The sequence below is a fragment of the Myzus persicae genome, unplaced genomic scaffold, assembly GCF_001856785.1.
Source record: "Myzus persicae strain clone G006 unplaced genomic scaffold, MPER_G0061.0, whole genome shotgun sequence".
NCBI lineage: Eukaryota > Metazoa > Arthropoda > Insecta > Hemiptera > Aphididae > Myzus > Myzus persicae.
The window spans coordinates 119,669-143,281 of record NW_019103962.1 but is presented as its reverse complement, the minus strand read 5'-3'; the positions used below and the strand labels follow the sequence as shown (position 1 = coordinate 143,281).

General features: G+C 27.5%; 1 protein-coding gene across 3 annotated transcripts in view; it reads left to right on the top strand.

Annotated features, from left to right (window-relative positions):
* The first annotated feature begins 9,987 nt into the window (after positions 1 to 9,987).
* Positions 9,988 to 23,613, top strand: part of LOC111036964 — a 51,083-nt gene continuing 37,457 nt past the window's right edge. The window contains exons 1-15 of one of the 3 annotated variants that reach the window (XM_022319295.1): positions 9,988 to 10,088; positions 12,578 to 12,771; positions 12,872 to 13,222; positions 13,297 to 13,374; positions 13,440 to 13,535; positions 13,599 to 13,724; positions 16,969 to 17,194; positions 18,626 to 18,989; positions 20,401 to 20,524; positions 20,624 to 20,897; positions 20,973 to 21,663; positions 21,726 to 22,013; positions 22,073 to 22,196; positions 22,259 to 22,476; positions 22,558 to 22,875. In XM_022319295.1, the coding sequence (XP_022174987.1) occupies positions 12,637 to 12,771; positions 12,872 to 13,222; positions 13,297 to 13,374; positions 13,440 to 13,535; positions 13,599 to 13,724; positions 16,969 to 17,194; positions 18,626 to 18,989; positions 20,401 to 20,524; positions 20,624 to 20,897; positions 20,973 to 21,663; positions 21,726 to 22,013; positions 22,073 to 22,196; positions 22,259 to 22,476; positions 22,558 to 22,875 (3,413 nt within the window). In that variant the 5' untranslated portion in view covers positions 9,988 to 10,088; positions 12,578 to 12,636. Of the gene's footprint in view, positions 10,089 to 11,931; positions 12,009 to 12,577; positions 12,772 to 12,871; positions 13,223 to 13,296; positions 13,375 to 13,439; positions 13,536 to 13,598; positions 13,725 to 16,968; positions 17,195 to 18,625; positions 18,990 to 20,400; positions 20,525 to 20,623; positions 20,898 to 20,972; positions 21,664 to 21,725; positions 22,014 to 22,072; positions 22,197 to 22,258; positions 22,477 to 22,557; positions 22,876 to 23,613 lie in introns of those variants that run through there. The other 2 variants (XM_022319294.1, XM_022319296.1) reach the window with 2 other exon arrangements.

The following is a 23,613-nucleotide window of genomic DNA, read 5'->3' as shown; positions in this document are numbered from 1 at the left end:
TTTTATAGAATAGTATCTTAAAATTAACCTAGTAGGTTCTTACGTTACATTTTATCAAATTAATTTAAAAAATAGTATTTTGTATAAACTATAAATTAACTAATTCTAATTATACTTAAATTTAAAAATATATAAATAATAAAAACGATTATTAATTTCAACAAAAAATACATTTGTAAATATAGTAGTGAACTAGATTTTATATCTATACATGATTTTGTAAAATCAAAGCTATCAACAAACACATATATGAAAATCAGCAATATTATGCGTCTACAACACTATTTTAAACTTTAGTAGGTACCTACGTCATTATAAGTCCTTCAGGCTTCAATATTAAGCTATAAAAATAACTATTTCATATTCAATAACGTAAATCTTAAGTGCAAATAATTATCATAATGGAACAGAACACTCGAAAAGCAATTATTATATAGTCATTAATCATTATTATATCGGTCAGTGAATTATTTTGTATTGTAAATAATAATATAATGTGTGATTATATTAATTAATTTCATTAATTAAGCAGTAAAAATGGTTCGATTTTCTTCTTCGGTGTTGGTGTGTAGTTGACAATTTAATTTAGTTAGTACTTTGGGGTAAAGGAGAGCGAATAAGTAAAAAGATCCCAGTACCAACTTTTCAAAATAATAGGGATAAACAAAAAAAATATTACGCAAAAACACAAACAGTTTTTAATCAAATAGATTTTGTTTTTTTTGTTTCGATTTGAAAATGGATAACTATAAAATATACTGGGTAGGTACTAATTTCCACTAAATATTTATGTGATCATTTTCCAGAAGTGATATAGTTTTTAACATTTTTTACTTCTTTCAATTTAGTAATGTATAATAACATTTTTATTAGCCAGTAAAAAAGCTAGAAAATCACAATTTTTTTTTGTAGTCAACGTTATTATATAATAATGATAATTATTGAACTTCAAAATCACAAAAATTTCAAAAAAAAAATGTTTATTAATAATTATATAAGCTTTTGGAGATCAAGTATTGATGACATATTGAATACTTAAATGTAATAATATATTATAACGATCTATCCAAACAATTTTTGTTATTTTTCGTAAATATAAAAATGAAATTAATTCTAGAAACTTAAGATATTTAAATATAACATAAATTATCATTTTCTGTACACCATTAAATTAAAAAAATATTTAGTATGTATATAAATTTGGTCATTTGATATATTCGACCATTGTATATCTATTGTTTTAGCTGCAAATGTTTATATAAATACTTAAGCTTGGTCGAAAGATCTGATAAAAGGTTCCTCCTTCCTCATAAGTTTCACTTAAAGCATATTTCAAATATCGTCATAGACTTTTGAAGTTCTAATTTCGATGAAATATAGGTATTTAAACGAAAAATAACGATATTTCTTCTTACGATTTTAGTTATTGTGTAATAATTCAAAACATATTAATCGCAGGGACTCAAAACTTTTTCAGATTGGAATGATAAACTGTAAACTGATAAACTCAAAGATTAAATATTCATTACAGTGACCTTGCGACCTACTGAATGGCAAGGTGCCAAGGTACCTACCTACCTACACTCACTAAGTTTCAAACTACTATGCGTCTAATGTCTATGCATCAGAGCGTCGTTTCCCATTTTTTTAATCTTAAAGACTTAAACGTGTTTAAAACACGTAATACACCTCCATTGGTGCCTATGTAATGCTAGCTGTTGTTTAAAATAAACAACTAATTTATTTAACTTGTACAAAGTACAAATAAATTATTGTGTTTGATAATATTATTCAGATAATTTGCTTTCTATAATAATATTGTTGTTTATCTAATAGCTTGGAGTGTTGTGTGTGTACTATATATTTAAGTAGATATGCGTATTATATAGACTGTAGTCTTGACTCTTGATAAAATATGTTTATTGATTATAATAACAGCCAACAGACCAGCATGCATCAGTATAACAATTATTTAATGTACCTACGTATAAAATATTGATAAGAAGGAAAGTAGGTATATAGCCAATCTGCAGCTTTACAGTAAGTCAACCGTACAAGTGTACAAGTCGAGTGTATCTCATTATTTAATAATTCACATATCATTTCAATTCAATAGTAACTCATTGCATACGAAAAACAATTCTGATCGAACAACGTCCGTCCGTCTACTGCTTATATTACTTAGTACATCTTAATACCATAATAATACATTTATATTGTTATTATAGTAATTTATTTTACTTTTAATGATATGGTATTGGTTTTAAACTTAATACATTCATTAGTTAGCTCATAATCTAAAATTTTAAACTCACAGCACAAGATGGTTCTACAAAATAATTTTACTTCGAAAATCTATAATCTATAAATATATATGACTATATGGCTTTATAGGTACAGCTCGACTCGGTGCAAATATAGGTTGTGGTATTAATTTTGGAAGCAATAAAGTTATAATAACTCTGAACTCATTGTTTTATCGTAGGTAACTATATTTGAATTTTAAACCCGATTCAGTGTAGATTGTAGAACTAGGGTTTATCGCTTATATTACTTTAAACATTTTTAACAGTTTTCGATAGTATTACACTCCTGGTATATTATTTATAGTATTATATTTATTAATAGTATATTGTATATTATAAAATCAATGAAATCTATGGACTACAAAATAAAATTTGCTAAAAATCTGCAATATACGCATTTCTCACTCAGAAAAGAGGTGTTTACATAATATATTAATTGATTTGAAGCAGCTCAACGGAAGTGAAAAATGTTAACGACTTATGCTTAAAATAATTATTTTTTTCATAAACAAATTAACTTACATATTATAGCATATCTTGGAGATTTTCATTGTGAGATTACATTGCGTATTATTATTCATAAAAATATTATATTTTATATTATTGCTTGAATTGTTATTTTTTAATTGAAAAAAAAATGTTTTTAGTTAAAAAATTTAGAAACTGTTTGATTGTTTATTCAAATAGGAATTTATATCATTTACCAAAAAAGGAGTGCATTAATTATTTAATGATTTTTTATTTTATTTTATTACATATGTTTTAATTGTTTAAGAATAATATATGTATTAAAATAGTAGTTGACTTGTATTATATTTATGAGTTTATGACCATAGTATTTGACATTACTAACCAAATAAATCAATTTGTATTGTAAAATACCGTGTGGAAATCAGTGGCAGATCAAGACATTTTCATCCCCATCCAACAATCAAACACGGTGGTTGGCTAGTATACTAGTATGTTTTATTTTGTGGAAAAAATGCCTCATGTCATATTGGATGTAAGCATTGTAAACAAGTGACCCAAAAATAAAAATTTGATATTTCCACAGAGTTCCGGAATTCAGTTTCTTACAAGCGTTTATTTTAATAGTACACTAAGATAACAATTTCCAAAATAAATTTTAAATAATTTAACACGGTTAGTTATAGATACCATAATAATCGTTGTTTAAAATTTGTTGTATAAAATTATGCATCTTATTTAGAGGTGTATGATATATCACTATACCAGATTTTATATTGGTACATTTTTTTAGTTATTTTCTTATTATTTATTATATTTATAAAATAAAGTGTAATATTTAATGTACCCATTCAGTTTACTATAGTTAAGTGAAGTTATTAAACTTGTATGTCATTATACTACCTGATTATATTACATCTTATCAGCACACAGTCACAGTGGCATAGGTCTTCTGGGGTGGGAGTGGGGTTAACAGGCTAAAGCTCCCCTCCCCCATTGTCCGTATTATGATTTCTTTTCTTTAAAAATATTTATAAAGTTTCAAATATCATCAACTATTAACTAGTAAGCGTAAGAACGTTTATGTCTTACCGGATTAGCTATAGACAACATAAATAAAAACGGGAAAGTGGCTATCGCTCTGCTGTTCATTAGGTATTGAGTTGGTCACGGTAATTTATTAAATTTGAATTCAATGATATAATTACATTGTTAAATATCATAAGAAAATTTCGATTTTTGTAAGTATTTTTTTAGTTACTGTCAATAAAACATTTTCGCTCGGTTAAAAAAGTTGAAAATGAATTCAAGGTTCTTCATAAGTTGTTAGTGAAATTTAAAAATAGTTGAGCGTGAATCAACAATTATTTCTTATAAACGTCTGAAGTTAAAGTTTTAACAACATTTACCAAAATCACGAAAATTTGCAAATTATTTTGAGTTACAAATTCCTAAAAAATGTGCTATATGTATCTAAGATTTGAAAACTTAATATAAGATCCCCCACAAGTGCTCCTACATTTAACAAAACAACAAGTTTACCAGAATAGCAAATTGTTTAAGAGCGTTAGTATTTAAACATTACATGCGTCCGTAAATTCACATACATAACGATTATCTTATTTTGCTGTATATTTAAAAAAACTATACACAACAAGTACTTGAAAATGTTTTTTCTTCATTTTCTATGCATGCGGTAACATTTAAAAAATACTTTGAATCGTTTTGAGCTGTTTATCGAAATTTTAAATTTTTTTTGTAAATGTCAATAATTATTTTTCGTTGGGTTGAAATGTTATTTATTACAATGTTATTCATTTCTCATACATTTTTGAAATAAAAGTTGAAAACATTAAAGATCCATAGACATGATTTCTTTTTATAAGTATTCAAAGTTCAAATTTTTACAAAATTCATCAAAATCTCAAAAATCTCAAAAAATTTCAAATTATTTTGTAGTTAAAAATGTATAACATTTTTGTAGCTAAGAATTGAAAATTTCGAACAAGAATTCTAATAAATAGTTTATACTATAAAACAAAAAATGTAAAAACACAGTTTTCAATGGACTTTATAAGTTTAAATTTGTTCGAAATTAGATATTTAAACAAAGAATTACCATTTTAGTTATTTTGATGTAATTTAAAAATATTTTATTGTGGATACTTGAAACTTTTAATGCATATTATTAGATTATATACACAATGATATTTTCGGCAAAAATTAATTTAACCTACTGTTGTAGTACTATAATGTCTAAAAATAAAATGAATCGCATTAAAATGATATGAAATATATTCATAGTAGTGCTATAGACTGGCAGATCATCTTCGATCAAATTAGCTTATCGTATACACTGATTTTATATGTCATTGAATTAAAATTTAACACATCCATTACAGTAACTCCTCCGGACATCTAATGTACAGCCAAAGCGTTGCCGACTTTTTATATTTGTTTGTTAAAAAAAATGTTTGCAGTAAAATATAAGTAATACGAAAGTTTATTTACCTATAACTAATGAGTATAATTATTATTGCAGGATATAGCAATATTGCTATGTTATGCTTATTGTTATGTTTCCCTCATAAAAAATTTGTTTAACTACGGACCGGGTTTTAAATGTGACTAAATTTAAATAATTTTACAAAAAAAAGGTATAGTAAATAATAATTATTTTCAAGTTTAGGCATGCGCTGAGCAATTTGTGGGAATTTAATGGATAATAATATATAATATATTAATTAGTAAATGTAAATATTACAACATTTATACAATTTGATGTGAACATAAACCTATTAACATACATTATGTTAACATATTTTAAACATATTTTGCTTATCGTAAGTTATGTACAATGTAGGTACATATTATTAAATTATATATTATATATTTATATGAAGTACAAAAATGATATTTTATCAGCTAAATGAGTACTAAGAGAATAAAGTTTATTTAGAATACATTAAAATCTTACTTTTAATAATCTAACAATCCGTTCTTTATAACACAAGATATCTGCATTAACTATTTGGATAATGTTTTTCAATTTTAACTTTGTTCTCTGATGAAATATGTATATTTAATATTTATAGTTAACTAGTATTTAGACACGATATACAATGGACATTTACAACATTCCTAATTTACTTTAGAAAATAAAAAATATACAATCAATAAAAAAATAAAAAAGTTGAAATAAATTGTCAATGCGTTTCGTGTGTGTGAAAATTATACGGACCATTTATGAAACTCCACATTAAAAATTGTACATACCTATTACCTACCTAATAATTAATATTACAAAATATTAAAATTTTTCTTTAAAAGTTTAATAAAGTAACCCGTGTTATAGTATGTAACATTGTAACATATAAAAAAATGAAATCTCACTGAAAATAAAAACGGTAACATTTTTGTACTGCGTTAAAATATTATGCACAACATACCAATTTTCACGTTCATAATAATCAACCTAACTCTAAAATTTCTAACATTGAAGTGAATTGACCTATACTGGTATAATTTCAAATTTAAAGGTAAGAATAATAAAAATAAGTAAAATACCTAGAAAGATCAACATAAATAGCTGGCAAGTGGGTAACACTCTGCTGTGCATTAAGTGTTTAGAGAATCTGTATTGGATCTGTTAAATTTGAATTGATATAAAATCATTGTACACAAAAAACGATTCTGAGTTCAGACGGTGTGTCAGTCTATAATATTACTATAGGTAGGGTTATTTAAATATTTTATGATATTATTGTGATTTATGATTAAAGTAATTTATTTTGCTAATTTGTGTTAGTGTGTATAAAATATAACAATAATTTTAAAAGTTTCAATTACCCACTCATATTATTTTAAAAATTGTATAAAGTATAGAAAATAATAATAAAATAAACAAGTGGTGAAGATTTCAAGTATCTACGGTTATTCGTTTTTGATTACAACAAAATAAGGAAATCGCTCAATGAAAAATCAAATGAATATCTAATGTTATAAGAAATTTGAAATTTATTGGCATAGGTTACGTATTCGCACATAATATTTTAGTTGTAGACAATAATAAGAAATAGAAATGATGTGTTTAGTTTAATTAGTTATGAATATTAACAATTACTTTTATTGGTTATTATTAATATTATTGAACAATATTATGCCTGTATTATTAATTTAAATTATGATTATTTTTTCATACCTAGTAAAATTATTATTTTAAAGAAACCGCGAAAATTGTTCTACTTATTGCAACATGACAAACTGTCGTGACATTTTGAACTGCATAAAATGCCAATATTTCTACAACCACACTTTTTGAGGTGCACTTTGTTTTGCAATTATATCGTGTATACCCTTGCCCACCGGTTGATGAATTTGATGCAGAAGCTTGCATGCTTTAAGGAAATTTGTTGATCCATTTCGTACATCAGTGATTGATATTAAATTTTCTTTGCATATTAAAAACTGGTTTCTGGTATATAATTGATTTATAACACCATTTTTGGTAGCTAATTTTTTAGATACTAAATTATTAAATTTATTATAAAATACTTCACGTATATGTTTTCCATTAAAAAAAAATGTTTTGGTTATTGTGCAAATCACTTGTGCAATAACACTATAACTACGTTGAATGACAATATTATACTAAATGTTAAAGAAATAACATATAGCATGGTGGTTATCCAGATATAATAAAACATTTTATCGAAATTATCAACTTGTACAATACCTTGTCTTTTAGTTAATAGGTAGGTACTAGGATATTAGATGAGATCAGATTAAATAATATCGGCATTACCAACATTCACCAACATCGTTATATAAATGTTGACGTTCGCTAGTAAATGTTTACAAACAGTACAAATTTAATTAAAACGCCAACAATCAACATTCACCAAAGACTTTAGTCTATGACGGCATTAACCAGTGACTGTCAGCACTCACCAATTGCGGACATTCGCAGTAACATATACACAAATTGTGGTCTGGCTACATAAATTTATACTTATAGAGATTATTTTCCGCCATCGCATAATTTAAATCGTGCTTAAACATGGTTTAATATTCATATATACAAGGTGTTCAAAAAAATTGGAAACGCTTATTTAATTAGGTGTAGGTACTACTTACATATTTTTATACCTAAATTTAGCAATAACAGATAACACTGCTGCATTTATTTGGTAAAATATAGATACTTAAATCTTCTCATTAATTATATTTTAACAATATCGTTGTCAGTCCTAATTAATCTTAAGACTATTTCCACACTTTTTGAACATCCTGTACAACTGACAACACGGTATTATGATTTATTTGTGTGTATTTTAATAAAAAACGTTTACTTACGGCTTGAGTGTTTTGGCTGAATGCCATTAATTAAATGAAATTACTCGAATTCTCTAATCGAACTAAACAATCATGAAAGATCTGCTTACACTTTCAGTCAAATTCAAACCGGTTTAATGCGGTGTTTTAATTTTATTTAAAATTTAAATTACTAGCTGTTATACCTTGTACAATAATATCCACTTTCAAGTTGTTGTTTACATGTTTGTTATTATTTATTATTCCCGCATTATTGAAGTAGGTATATGATACACAGAATGCTAATGAAGCTACATTTACCATTTTAATATTATTATTAAAAGTACAACGATTGTGATTGGAAAAAATTTTAATGGTGTAGATACTAGGTATAATTTGTAATGTATTGGTAGATTTTCAAACGAACGTCAATAATTTGAACAATAAAATGATTATTATTTTATTTTTTTATGTAGGTAACGAATAAGCAAATTGAAGTACCTATTGGTCAGTTATTTTAATATTATGATCCATGCGAAAACCGTATGCTATAATAATAATCATAATTTACGATTGAAATTAATGAAAAATAAAACAAACCCTGTTGATTTTATTTACAAGGTATATATATCATATACTATGAAATTATATGTTGTAGTGTTAATTAATAATTAAATATTCAAAAAAGTTGTTTTGATTTAGAAAAAAAATATAAGCTGTTGGAGTATGCAACAGTTATTCAAAATCTGACTATTGGTATTTTTAAATAAAGACCAGATTTTTGAATACTTAAGACTTTTGTACCTACCATTTAAAGAATGTTCTGTTGCAATACCAACGTATGTTCTTCAAATGAGAAACGTCCTTTTTACTTAAAATTATTCTGTTGAATAATTTAAAAGAAAGAAAACAGGAGATTGTATCCCCACACTCCACAGCTAGCTCCTTAAATTGCACAAAACATCCCGAGTATGCCAAATATACATATTTGAAAATTCCAAAAATCAGATTTTTTATAACTAAATGCTAGGTGAATTACCCTGTATATTTTGAATATAGTATGATGTGTAAAATTTAATATAGGTAAAGTCTATGTTAGATTTTATACCTACTTTATTCCTACGTACCTATTTTGTAATATTGTATATACTCCAAAAGTCTGAAATATTACTTAATATATTATGTCATAAAATTATTCTTAAATCACAATTTTCTAGTTCTTGAAAAAGGTGGTTATACATTTTGAAAATTAAAATAAATATAATAAATAATATAAAGGTCGGTGGTCACGTCATGTAAGCTTTATCAGCTATATTGGTAAATAGGTACATCCGAAAATCCGACGTATTAATAAATACTAAAAAAACCAAACTAAACTAAACTCACGACGATACACACATACATAGTTATTTTCCCAGATGATATTCACATACAAGATAAGTTACTTTCCAATAATTATATGCATACTCTAGGACATATCAGGAACCTGTTAAAATGGGCTGTACCTACCTATAATACTGCTGCAGTGCTGCTGCGTATAGACTGTTTTGTACGACTACAACTCGCGACGAGTTTATTTAATACCCACCAACCAACATATCAAACTATTCTAAGCATAATATGCTAATAGCAGTAAGTAATATTGTAATAACTAATTGATATGCCATTTATTAATAGATATTGGTATTAATTTTACTATTGCAGAGCTTTAAATAACGTATTATTAAATATTGTTAAATAAAAACATGAAACGCATGTAATTAATTGACGAGAGAGTCGGAGAGGTAGGTACCTATTATAATATTATACCATCGGCGTTCGGCGGTTTCGATTTCCAGCCCGCCTCTGACCAATAATTGTATGTACAACAGGTGGCTTATAATACGAGTGTTTAGTGTTTACAATATTTTAAATACGCAAGTCCAGCCGAACAAGGCGCCGGCGTCGTGTCATGCTCACTGAGGCGCTTGACCTGCCACCTGTTTCCCCGGACCACGTTAGGTAAGCATTTATGTTAATTCAATTGTTGCGTGAATGACTGCATTTCGTAAGATGTGTGTATCGACTACAGAGTATAAAATATTAATATAAAAACGTTTTAAAAATGTTTCAAAATTATTTTGGGAATATTATCGATATTTTTAATTTAGGTATAAGTATGTAAGCGGTATCATTTAGCATAAGCATACCGTCAGAGGAAGTAATTTTCTGTATCATCCAAATATTTATTTTTTTATTTTACTGTACTTAATGAAGGTTTGTAAAACATTGTAATTTATTTATTTATTTAAAAATCATAATTATCGAACTTATAATAAGGTATATTTAGGTTACAAGTCTGTGTATACAATTAGTAAATATTAAATTTATGTTTATATAATTTAATGTAAAATGTATTTATTAAAATAGTAAGCCATGTATATTCTAAGTAGGTATGGTCGTACATCCGTAATCCGTGTCCTGTAGTAGGTACTTATCTATTATAGGCATTGATCTGATGTATTTCAATATTTTTATATTGTTGAAATTTGATTTCTATAAACCAAAATTTTTTATTTTAGTTTTGAGCTCTTATATTGAAACTGTTCTTTAAGACTGTTTATTTTGATATAGGTTTCTGTTTGTATTTCTTAATTTACCTATTGGCTATTACTTATCTATTACTCTACTCTTATGACCGAAAATATAGGTATCTACTCGGATGAATTGTATTGTCAATAGTTGTGCACTTGTGCTTGTAAACACTCATGAAAAATCATTACTACCGAGATTACACTAGAATTGAAATCTTAATTACCTTCTGTGTCCAATTGCCTGCCAGAGTTTATATTTCTACGAAAATATAGCTCGATAAGCGTTAGATAGATCATAACTCATAACTCATAGGTATAGATGAAAATGTGGTCAGGAATAGACGAATAGTGCTAGTTAGGCTATTATTCGTTGATCCTACTATCCTAGCATACATTAAATTTTAGTAGCTATCAACTATTTTATTTATTTTGATCTAAAGCCCGGCAACTATGGCCATTAGCTGTTTGTAGGGGGAAACGATTGATTTGAAACACGTATTTGTACGTGTGGCAAAGATATGCTGCTAAAAACCCAGATGGTCATTGGTCACTTATTCGAGTGCTAGCGACGACGGCCGGTACATACGCTCAGAGCGTTGCCTCACCTAGCCACAGCTATCTACCAGTTTTTAGGTATTAGCTAATATCATAATGGGGAATTCTACGCCATCACACCCTCTCTTGTGTAGGAACTCAAACATAATATCATCAGTCACAAGAGCTCATACGATAAAAACAAAAATTTAATATAAATTAATGAAAAATTAAATTTCTCATTTTCTAATAGAATAATGATAGGTTTATGAAAAGCCAAACCGAACAAAATATAGTATGTAGCTGCTATAGGGTTTGATATAACTATCGCTGCGAACACCGTAGGTACATACGCTTTATATCCCGGCTCCCTTATATTTAAGTCTACACCTGGCAAATTAACCTTTCGGAGTACCTACAATGCACCGAAGTTTTTATTATTATTGTTTATGTACCTTAATGCTTAGGTACTTCACTAGGTGTTGATTTATTTTGCTCTTTAACTGTGAGAAAAAAAAAACTGTATCTACTGACAGACAGACAATTGAAAGCGGACGTGTTACGATCGACCGATCGAGTAGGTAATTTAATATACGTTATTAAACATAGCTTATTGTTTTAATTTAGAGTTTAGACGATAAAATAATATTATGTTGTTGGTCGGTGGTGGCTGTACCGCTCGATTCACGAATAATTCGAGTAGGTATTCGCTATCGAGTATCGGTCATGAATTGCAAACCACTTAGTTCATTATTGTGATTCTTGCCTTGGTAGCCGTCGTTGAGGCCTGTCTTTCACAGAATATTAGTGCACAGTAAGTAGATAGTATAGACTTATACGTCCTATTTGGTTATATGCCTATATGGCTAGAACAGCTTCGTTGTTTTGTTTTCGTGTTATTTCGTCCATTATCAACACCACCACCCACCAGTTGTTGTAGCATTAGCTATTGCGTCACCACTGCGCGGCGGTTTACTATAATAATAATAATAATAATAGTAATAATAATAATTACGGGCACGTGCGTTGTGGTCATGCGGACGGGCATTGCCTTATCATTATCGTATGAAACGGAATTATTATTGTTATGCGGAAAACCGTTCATTATCACACATTCAGACGACGATAATAACAATTATTATTGCTCTGTTTATGCAAGTTCTCATGACTGCTGACGAAATACGTCAATAGACAATAATAATAATCTTTTCGTTAGGTAGTCGTAGTCGTAGCCGCACGACCGGGCCGAGTAATAATACCGTTATTAATTTTATACGCAAACTGCGTCGGCAAGTAATGCAAATAACTAAATACCTATGTTTAACTATGTTATAATCTTATATTATGTAAACGAAATGACCAGTTTCCATCGCCTTTTCGTAGAGTGCGATACCATCAGTCGTGCCGGTAATATCGTTTAGCATACATGACGGAATAATTATATGCCAACCACATACGTGATGGAGGAGATGTACGATAGTGATAATAATAGTAATTGCAGTAGTTTAATGACATCGTCGACGGATTCTGATGGCGGTTCTGTGCTCTCTGTAATTCTTAACCACACTCAGACGCAGGTAAATCCCTCTGGACTTGTTATTCTATCTATGATGTATAACCTTACCTATCAATGATTATACATTATTAATTGTCTTCACTTGCAATCGTGCACAACAGGATAATGGACCTGAGACGTTTACTGATGCTGCACCACTACCTGTGGGATCCTATGCCCTTGCCTCTTGCGTATATGTACTAATTGACAAGGGTAGATCGATGAGTGCAGACATGCGTGTGATGTGGTATTTGAAACGTTTGGGAACCATACAGATGGTAGACGAGGACTTGGATGTTGAATCACCTGAGCAGTGTAAAATCATGTCATTTATACCCAGAGAAGAAAATTTGGATAAAGATGGATTTGCAAATTCTATTTTTGTAATGGATGCATTTACTCGTGTTTATTTTTTGACAGCAGTATATAATATGGTATATTGTTTAGATATGAGTCCATCAAACTGTTCAGTTGTAAGAATACTTAGAATACTTACTTACAGTCTAGTATAGCACATGTTTTTATATTTGATTTTAATTTTGTTTAGGACATTCAGAGATGTCATGTTATGCTTGATGAGATGACTGTAGCATTGCGTAGAAGTATTAAGGGATTTATCAGACCTGTAAGATACATTCATTTTTTTGTTACTGTATTATTTTATTTATCATATTATTTTTTTCCTACTAGTTTATTGTACCTGGATCTGATAAGATAGTTTTTGAACCACAAGTGTATGTTACAGTTATAGTACATACACCATTTTACACATCACCAGCTCAACAGGTTTGGTATATTTCATTGTTTAAAAATACAATGGTAATATGTGATCATTTTTTTAAAAATTAGGTATTGGTACAAGGATGGCTTATCAATAATCTTAACTTTCAAGAGTTCATTAGAACCATTACAACAGAAATGAATCATCTGGAAAATTCATTAGCAATGACAAAAAAAGCTATTCAAGAACCCAAGGTAAAATAAATATACATTTTTGCAATATTTAATTAATTTAAAAAAATGTAAATACCTTAAAAAATGTGTCTTTTTATCATACTATATTTCTTTAATATGTTTAAGACACTGTTCGCGCACTATTTTTTTTCTCTGATCCCTGTACAACATAGACTAAATATGTTTACTTACAACCATTTTTATGATTGGTGGAATAATTTTAAGAGTAAAATCACCGATTACAAAAGATATAAAGGATTTTATTTTTAAGGGTTTGATATATCATGTTATATATTTTATTTGTGACTGCTTTATATTAATATTTGGTTTATTAATTCAAATTTTTTGTTAGTTTGAATTTAAATGGACGTATAATGTTTTTGAGACAATATTTGAACAAAATTATATTTCAAATTCAAATATTATAAAATATTATTTTCTATATTTTTATAAAAAGTGATTTTACTTTTTAGATTACTTAAAACCTACAAAAACTTGTATGCATTTTGTCTATGTTGCATGCGTGTTAGAGATAAAAGACAGATAGTATGCTGACCCGCATAAAAACCAAGTTGTATGTAGATAAATGTGTACATTTTTAAAATCTCCAAAAAAAAAAAAAAAGAAATACAACTATCAAAATTAATATTGTACCTATTAGCTATTATATAATAATTGTACATTATTATGTAGGTAAATATATACTACTACAAAAGTCTACAGTTGAGAATGTTGACATACACTACTAAAATTATTCGTAAATGTTGACATATTGTTTAAAATTGTGTTGTATATATGCATTCACCAGTAAATGTTGATGTCTACAGAGTGGCATAGAAGAAAGTCCAGACGTGGGGTGCACAGTACTTCAATCATGACATAAAAAAAAAAATTGATAAAAAATTTATTTGAATATATTTAATTTGATAAATAATTTTGTTTTCAGCAAAAATTAAATAAACCTACCCTAATAATTGTAGTAAAATAAAGTGCTTTAATAGCTTTTACGCAATATCAAAAATCATCATGAAATATACTTAGTAATATAATCTGACTGACTGAATCGTCTTTGTTCAGAATTGTTATGATTTCTCATTGAATTTAAACTTAACTTGACTTAATATTCAGTTTTTTTAAATTTTATTTTTCACAATATTCAAGTATACACGTGCATAATGGAAAAATTTCACCATAGTAACAGTTAGATGACGTTATACCCGCATATGTTGTCTCTGTCATATAAATGCGTAACATACCAAATTTTACTCTCAGAAGATCTCATTTAGCTTTGTCAATTTAAAAATTAGAGTGAATTTACCTCTTATTAAAATTACTATGGGGGGCTTCTCATGGGTTTCTTATTATATTTTAATTTGAAAGAGAGTTATGAGTATTTAAAAATTGTAAATTGTTTGTGCAACTTAAAATACTCATAACTCTCTTTAAAATTAAAATATAATAAGAAGCCCATGAGAAGTCCCCCGTTGTAATCTAACCTTTAATTTTAATAAAAGGTCAATTCACTCTAATTTTTAAACTGACAGAGCTAAACGTGATCTGAGCATAAAATTTGGTATGTTATGCACTTGTAAGATGGAGTCAACACATGTGGGTATAACGTCCTCTTAACATAGTGTGTTGTGTTCAAAAGGTTTATATTGATGGATTTTTTTAAATTTTAAACACTTAAAAACACGCAAAAATATATTTAGACTTTCGATAAACAAATACGTTGTTATTATTAGTATAGGTCAGGTAAATTAATACATAACAGCACTACAGTGACCATATTATATCGAGGTCTACTCCTTTTTTTTAAAGAAAAAAACAAATTATGGTTAGTTAAATATTTTTTCAAGTACTGCAATGTTAATATTAATAACAATAATTTTAAAAATAAAATAAATTAGTATTTTTTTCTCATATTTTTTACAAAATATTTCAAAATATGCCAAGTTATCTAAATATTCCCTAACCGACTAAACTGAAATATTCTCAATATTATGGAAATTTTCGCACATTGCCCAACCAAGGTGGTTGAGTTGCACTTATCACTGCACATTGGCTTGTCCTCAATAAAAACCCCGTAATTCATCATCACCGTAGGTAGATTGCCTACCTGATAATTTACTGCTCGCATTATCACAAGCGAGTCTCATAGAGAGTTGGCATTTTTACAGGCAACAAAGTTCACGGGATCAGCTAGTTTTCAATATTTTTTGAATGAATATGTATGTTAACATACTCAAAAATCATGTAAATTTCAACATTCACTGGTTAATGTCTATATTTGCCAATTTTGGGTATATGTACGATTTTTCTCTGACTGTCAGAATTTACCACACTGGTCATTCACAGTAACATATATATTATTGCAAGTGCAATAACTTTTTATGTATCATTAGGGAACTTAGAAACTAACAGTTTAAAGTTTAAAATTACTATAATAATTAAATTTTGGTGGTACCATTAAAGTCGATTTTGCTTATTATAATCTTTTAAGAGAATGCCACTTTGACCTGGCATGTGTTGTTTTCGTCTTGCAGTCATACAACATAAAAAATTTGAGTCTAGTAGAGCCTATTTTGTGTTGTTAACATTAATATTAGAGTGAATTGAGCAGTTATTAAATTTAAAAATAAGATCTCTTGTTGATTTTTTAAATTTTGATCGAGTTTTGAGCATTTAAATATTTTACATACTTATATAGTTATATCTATTCTTGTTTGAAAATTCAAACATCCTAAAAACTAATGAGAGAACACAGATAATGTTTTCTATATATTTGATCATGGGTTATTCACTCTTAATATTTAAAGCTAGTAAACTAGCAACACAAAATTGGTTCTGCGGAACTAAAATTTGATGTGTTGTACATTTGTAAGACAAAAATAACAAGTGAGAAGTGTATCTTCTTAATAAAATCTACTATTGTTTTGGATTGTCAGGAATATTTAATTATTTTCAAATATTAAATATATCATATTATTATAAATCGACTGCCACGGTGAAGAAAGCTGTAACTAAATTTTACACATTTTTCTTTTTAACCTGATGTCACTGTTGGATATCCAAATTAGGCTTTCTTTGTTGTGGCAGTCAATATTATATTACATTTATCATCTGTATATAGTATATACATGCATTGTTTTTTAACACTACCTGGTCCTTCAATGAATGTTAGCTTTTATAAGACTAATAGTTGTAATAATGAATATGTGTAACTGGCAATTATTATAATCAATAAATTATTTTTGTGTTATAGCCTTTTATTGATGAAATTCAAACTGATAATACTTCAGAAAGCAATGATTCAGATACAAATAATGATAGTTTGATAAATAGTGATAATTTGATAAATAGTGATGATTCAATAAATAGTGGTTCAAATGTAAGACCTACATTTAATAACAATCCTGATTCAGGTTTTATAAACACTTTAAGATATGGCATGTTAGCTGTTAGATTATTACCCCAGTCAAGCATATCAAGTAAGCAATTTCTTTTAAATACATTTTTATTTTTATACGTTATGTTATAATTTAGTCAAATGTTGGTGACAATTTTGAGAAATAATTTTAGAATTTTAATATTTATATGAAATTTGGTTTCTAGTAAAATATTTTTTTCAGGTCAATTAATAAATATATAACTGTCATAATATATTTAAAGTTAAAAAATGTGTTTTTATTTTTGTATTACACTTAACTGAAATTCACATTTGTTAATTATTAATTTGACACAGATAGTAGTGTAAATTTTCAATATTATTTCCGAATTTCTTATAACTCTCTTGGAAATTTCAAAAATCCATGTAATATTTATTTTCATTTTGACTGGCATATTTTATTTATTGTTGTATATTCATGTATAGCAGTTTGTGAGTAAATATTCTAGGGACTGAAGATTGCTTACAGTGACACAATGATGCTGGCACAGTATATAATGTCATGATCCCAGTTATAGGGTCCTTAGACCAAGAATTAACAAAAAATAAGGGAATACTAGGGAATGGATTTTATTATAAATACATATTTTTATTAGAATAAGATATTTTAAATTTGATAAAAAATGTGTACGATTTAGATTATTCTAATCGATATAAACCCAAATTTACTTCACATATTTTTACATATTTTGGTACAAAAACATATTTTTAAATATTTAGTAAATAAGTAGTAAGTACATATTTTAGTAATTTTTGATTTTTTCATTAATTTTCGGTGACTAAACATTATCTGTATCGTCTAAATTAACACGGTCAATAATTTTTTATGACCATTTTATATTATACGTAATCTAAATGGCATTTACGTAGTTGTTTCCGACACGCGGCATGCCACTGTACAGATTAAAACTAGTTCAGTTATTGTTATTATTAGTAATGCCAGACGATATAAATATAAAATAACTGAAAAATAAAAAATTCTGGATTTCAAACTATTAAAATCGTCAGAAATGTTATAATTAGTACAAATCTTCAAGGAACTCTGGGCATTGAATTCACTCCTTCTGATATAGTAAAGATGAATTACGCCTCTATCACACCTGTTAACATAGAACGGTCTTACACACAATACAAGAGTATTTTCCGACCAAACCGTCACAATTTTTCATTTGCAAACCTTTAACAATATGTTGTTTCTCATTGCTTTGTCGCAGAATAATACTCATAATTTTATAAACCTACATCATTTGTATTACTTTTATTTAAAAAATATTTTTTTTGTAATTTTCAATACTAATGCATTTTTTAAATATTTACATATTTAACATATTTTGATAAAAATAATTACATATTTATGTACATATTTTGATTTTTTTATTACAATTAAGTCCGTTCCCTAAATATTACAATCATGTATATAATATTATTTGTACAATTGATTTGTATATGAAGTGTTACAATGTTTGTTTTTTAGATTTAATTGTTATTACTGATGGGATGATTACTTTGGCTGACATACAAGTGCTTGATTCTGTTTTAAATCAATTAAGATGTATAAGTGTGGCATGCTCATTTTTGCACGTGTCTAGTCAATTTCACCCACATTCGGGCCACGGGAATGTGCCATACTCTGAGTTGATGCAGCTTATAGCAACAGCCACATCTGGTACTTACTTAAACTCATTTCCAAAAACAACACTTAACTTAGTTGTTAATTTTTATCACGATAAATTCATCATGTGGTCGTTTAAAAGAGGAGATGGTAATGAGTCTCCAAACAATACAACAAATCTTAGTTGTACACCTCCACGTGTTCGCCCTGGTGAATGGACAGTGAGGTATTAATCAATATTTTATTTGAACAATATATGTATACCTAATATATGACAGAACCATATTTTTAAGAAAGGGCGCAACCTATCAATAAATTAAATTTTTTTTTTCAAATAAATTTGGTATTGTAAAAATGGTTTTGAAATAGATAAAAATAATTTAAAATGGTATAAGTTTCTACTTAATTGTTGAGATGAGGGATACTTTCATTCATTTCTTTGATACCTAGTATTGAGTTGGATTAGTTAAATTAGATTTGTATTAATATCCAATTTATTTTACAATAACATCTTTGATATTTTATAAGTATAATACAATTTATTAATATAATAATATATATTTTCTCCTATTTTATTATTAACTTACAATGAATTTATATTTTATCAAATTATAGCTCAACTGAGGTTTTTGCTCATGAGCCAATATATAAGTTATAAGTTAGAGTATATAATAATATTTAATAATTTTAAATTGATATAACAACTTATAAGCATCTTTGTATTACATTTCCAGGCAATTTAACCATAAAAAACCGTGATTAACATTTACCAAGAAAAAATACTAAAACAATTAGGAAACTTCAAATAGCCTACTTAGCCTATACTGGCCTAAATACTTTAAACATTTAATTAAGTATGAAAAATTAATTTTATTTAATAGTATGTTTCGAGTTTTGAAGTTAAGATTGTTTGAATAATAACACACTATCTAGAACCATTAATTAAAAATGTGTATTTTTGGTATAAATATGCTATTACATAAAAAATTAAACACTCGTAAAAATTTAATATTCAAAATAAAATCAGAAATTTCTATTTTACCAATATCGAGCCAAGTTATATTAATAATTATTTTAAGTCTAGAAAATGCCATTATAATAATAATTATTATACAAATTTTAAATAATAATTATAATAATATGTTAAATATCTAGTCAATGCAGTTCAGTTATTGTTTTTTGAATAACAAGAACAAAACAAATTTTAATAAATGAAATATAACTAAATTCCAGTTTTCCTCTGTTTTTTGTTAGCTTATCCCGGTTATTCTAAATTATCCCCAAAGTACTAACTAGATGTGATTTTCTACAAGATATCACCCTCAAAGTGAAAGATTGAAGCATTTATTTTTGCTCTATAACATAGCAGGCATAGAAAATAACACAATAATGTAATATTTCTCCACTCTAAATCTAAATATAAAAGTATGCAATCAATAAAAAATTATTTCTGTTTTATTATTAAAGTTAATGTTAGTATTATTTAATTTTTTTTTAATTTTAATTTTCCTAACTGTATAACAAAAAATGTATTGTTAAGCAAATTGTAGGTTTCGCCATTTCTGTTTTACACATTTCTAACAGTTTAAAGACTAATAAGTTATTAACTAAAGTTGGAAAATTATGGTTTGTTTTAGGAATTCAAATTTTTATGGTAACAGACAATCACAATTGGTCTCTAAAAAACAATTTAGTGATCATATTCAAGCAAATCTTGATAATATAGTGTGTTGCCGTTTGCGTGAAGGATTTATTATTGAGGTATTTATATATCCTACGTTCAGTTTAATAGTATATTATTGTTTATAAAAAGAAATAAATAAGAATTTGTTCATATTATTGAGAAATAAATAATTATAGGATATACAATACAAAGATGCAGGAAGTTCAACTGTTGTTCCTTACATGAATAATTCGAGTAAACTACAATTAAAATTAATTTTGCCTTGGACTAATCATATATATATTGAGTATGATATAACTGTAAAATGGCCACCATCAGTAAAAAAAAAAATTGAACCAACAATTATTGAAGAAACACCAGAAATAGTAGAACCATCGACACCAACAACACAACCACCTGCATCAATCCAACTAGACAGTTTAAATATCTATTACACTGTTTCGGTCAAAGGTAAAACTATATACTTCAGCTAATTATAATTAACTATTATTGATATTGATTCATTTATATTATAAATTATTGTAGGTCCATATGAGTTTCTACATGACATAACATGTACTGGAACTAAAAAATCTCAGTTACTGTCAAATATACCTCGGCAATGTCAATTTCAATTATCATCCTGCCGATCATCATCAATTTCTGTTGCTACTGCTACTACAACTATTACAAGAAATTTGAATTTGTTGCCAGAAAGATCATATAGCAGTATTGAAAAGAGAGTTACTTCTAAGTATAGACAAGCGTTGATTGCACGGTTTTGGTTAACTATGCGTTCCATAGCACAAACTGATATGCTAGTTAAACATTTGGAAGCTTATTCTCCTAGTACAGGTCATTTAATTAATTCTGACAACTTCAATCAACCTTTAGAACAGAATGAAATTATTCAAGATCAACATATTCAGAAACAAGAAAGTCAACAAACAGTCCAAATAGAACCATCATCACAAGTAATACAAAATCTTCAAGTACTAGAAACACCTCAAATTTTACAATTGGACGATTCTAGTGTGATTTCAAGTAATTTAAATAGTACCAACTCTAAGACGGACACAGTGTTTAGTACCGAAAAAACAGAAGCAAACATGCTTAGTTTTTTGGCATCTGAAGTTCCAAATAAAAGTCCATTACATAGTGGTATACCTTTATTCTATTATTTGGCAACAAATTCAAACACATCACCTAGCTTAAAACAAAGTCAATTTAAAACTGAGTAAGTATTGAATTGCTCTTTTTGATGTTGTGTTAATGTAAAAAATATTTAATGTATTCTAGTGATCAACAGCATCAACGATTTGTCGATTTTTGGAAACCTGTTTGTACTTTAGACCCTGATACTCAGTGGCCAAAATGGTTTTCCACTTATAGAATTGGTGGTGGTGTATTACTGTTGAGACATGATCGACCATTACCACAATGGTTTAGTAAGGAAAATATAGATAGTGATAGCTATCAAACCCTGACTTGCACTAAATCATCTGATTCACTTTTTGCTTTGCTGAAGGAATGGTGCACATTTGTTTTAATTGATGAACACTCTTATGTGAAATGTTTAGACCAGAGGTACAATTGTAGACAGTTTTTAATACTTTTTTATATTGAACTTTTGTTTTTGTTAATAGTGAAACATATACAGATGATGTATCATTCTGTATTGCACGAGTTTCACCTAGGCCACCATCTTGCTGTTGTGTAGTATTGCATTTAGCATTTCAAAGTTGTGTACCAGCTTCAGTCCACCATAAGGTTTAAATAATTAATTAATTATAATTATTAAAACAGTTTATTATATTTTCTTTTACTTATAGATTATTGATGATCTGAAAAATGATATAGAACTATTGGATTCAACTACTGCAGTGAAACCATCTTCTGAAGATAATAATCAAGGTACTGAAGATCAAGAAAATAGGACAAAAAAAACTAAAAAAATTATTATTGAAGAACCATTAACACCAAAAAAACCTTCAAGACATCAAAGATATGTGTATTTAATGGATAAACCACTTGAGAAGATTTTAATTAGGTATAGCGATTAATTGGAATATTTTAGAAAGTTGTAATGTTCAAAATCTGAATATATTTTTAAATTTTATTATTATTCAAGATATGAGCGAATTCCTTCAGAATTCACCACTGTCATATTCCCTGATGGCTCGCAACCCTCTTCTGCCATAACAACTATAAATATACAAAAGCCGAGATCTAAATTAAATATCGGACTTCCTCTTAATGCAGTTCATGAGTCATCAACTGGAGTAGAATCAAAAGCTGTATCAACAACAACTACTCTTTCGCGTTATTTGTATCACAAACGGTGGATATGGAGTAGTGAATGTAGTCACTATAGTCAATGTAGTAATAGTGTGTCTCAAAAATTACAACTACAATCGCAATTAGCACGTACTCTATCAGTTTTGACAAGGTATAAGATAAATACAGTGGTCGCCGCTTATTGGACTCACGGTTAATTGACTCATTCGCATATTAGACTCAAAACGGTTGGTCCCGATTCGCACGGTTAGGTTAGGTTAGGTTTTTGAGTCATTCGCCTTATTGACTCATTCGGTTAATTGACTCAAATTGTCGGGTCCCAAAGTGAGTCCAATAAGCGGCGACTACTGTATTATTAATAAGATTTACTAATCATCACCATGCAAAAAATATTGTCTTAAGGTATATTTTCATACAGATTCATTACACCACTCATTACGTAACATATTTTTAGTGATTCTATGAGGTGAAAAAATTTTATAAAATATTCTGAATTTGTTACTTAAATTGTTGCATAAAACTACATCTATAATTATGATGTAATTATGATGTATATATATATATATATTAATTTCAATCAAAATACACATTTTTTAAAAAAAATATTTAAATTTCAAGTTAAGCTTTTGATGTATTATTTACATAATATTTATAAAAAAATTGATTCTATTATGTTAGATATGTTACATTGTTTTTATAATGAATATTTTAAATAAAACAATATCAGACAATTCGCTTGGGGCGCTACCACTAACTATCCAAAAATAACTTTATAAGGTGTGCTTCATAATATGATTGATATATTTTCAGTGATTCTACAGTATATTACAATTATATAGCTTGGTCATTGTGTTATATATATCATCTCGTGTAATAACGTCAGTTATCA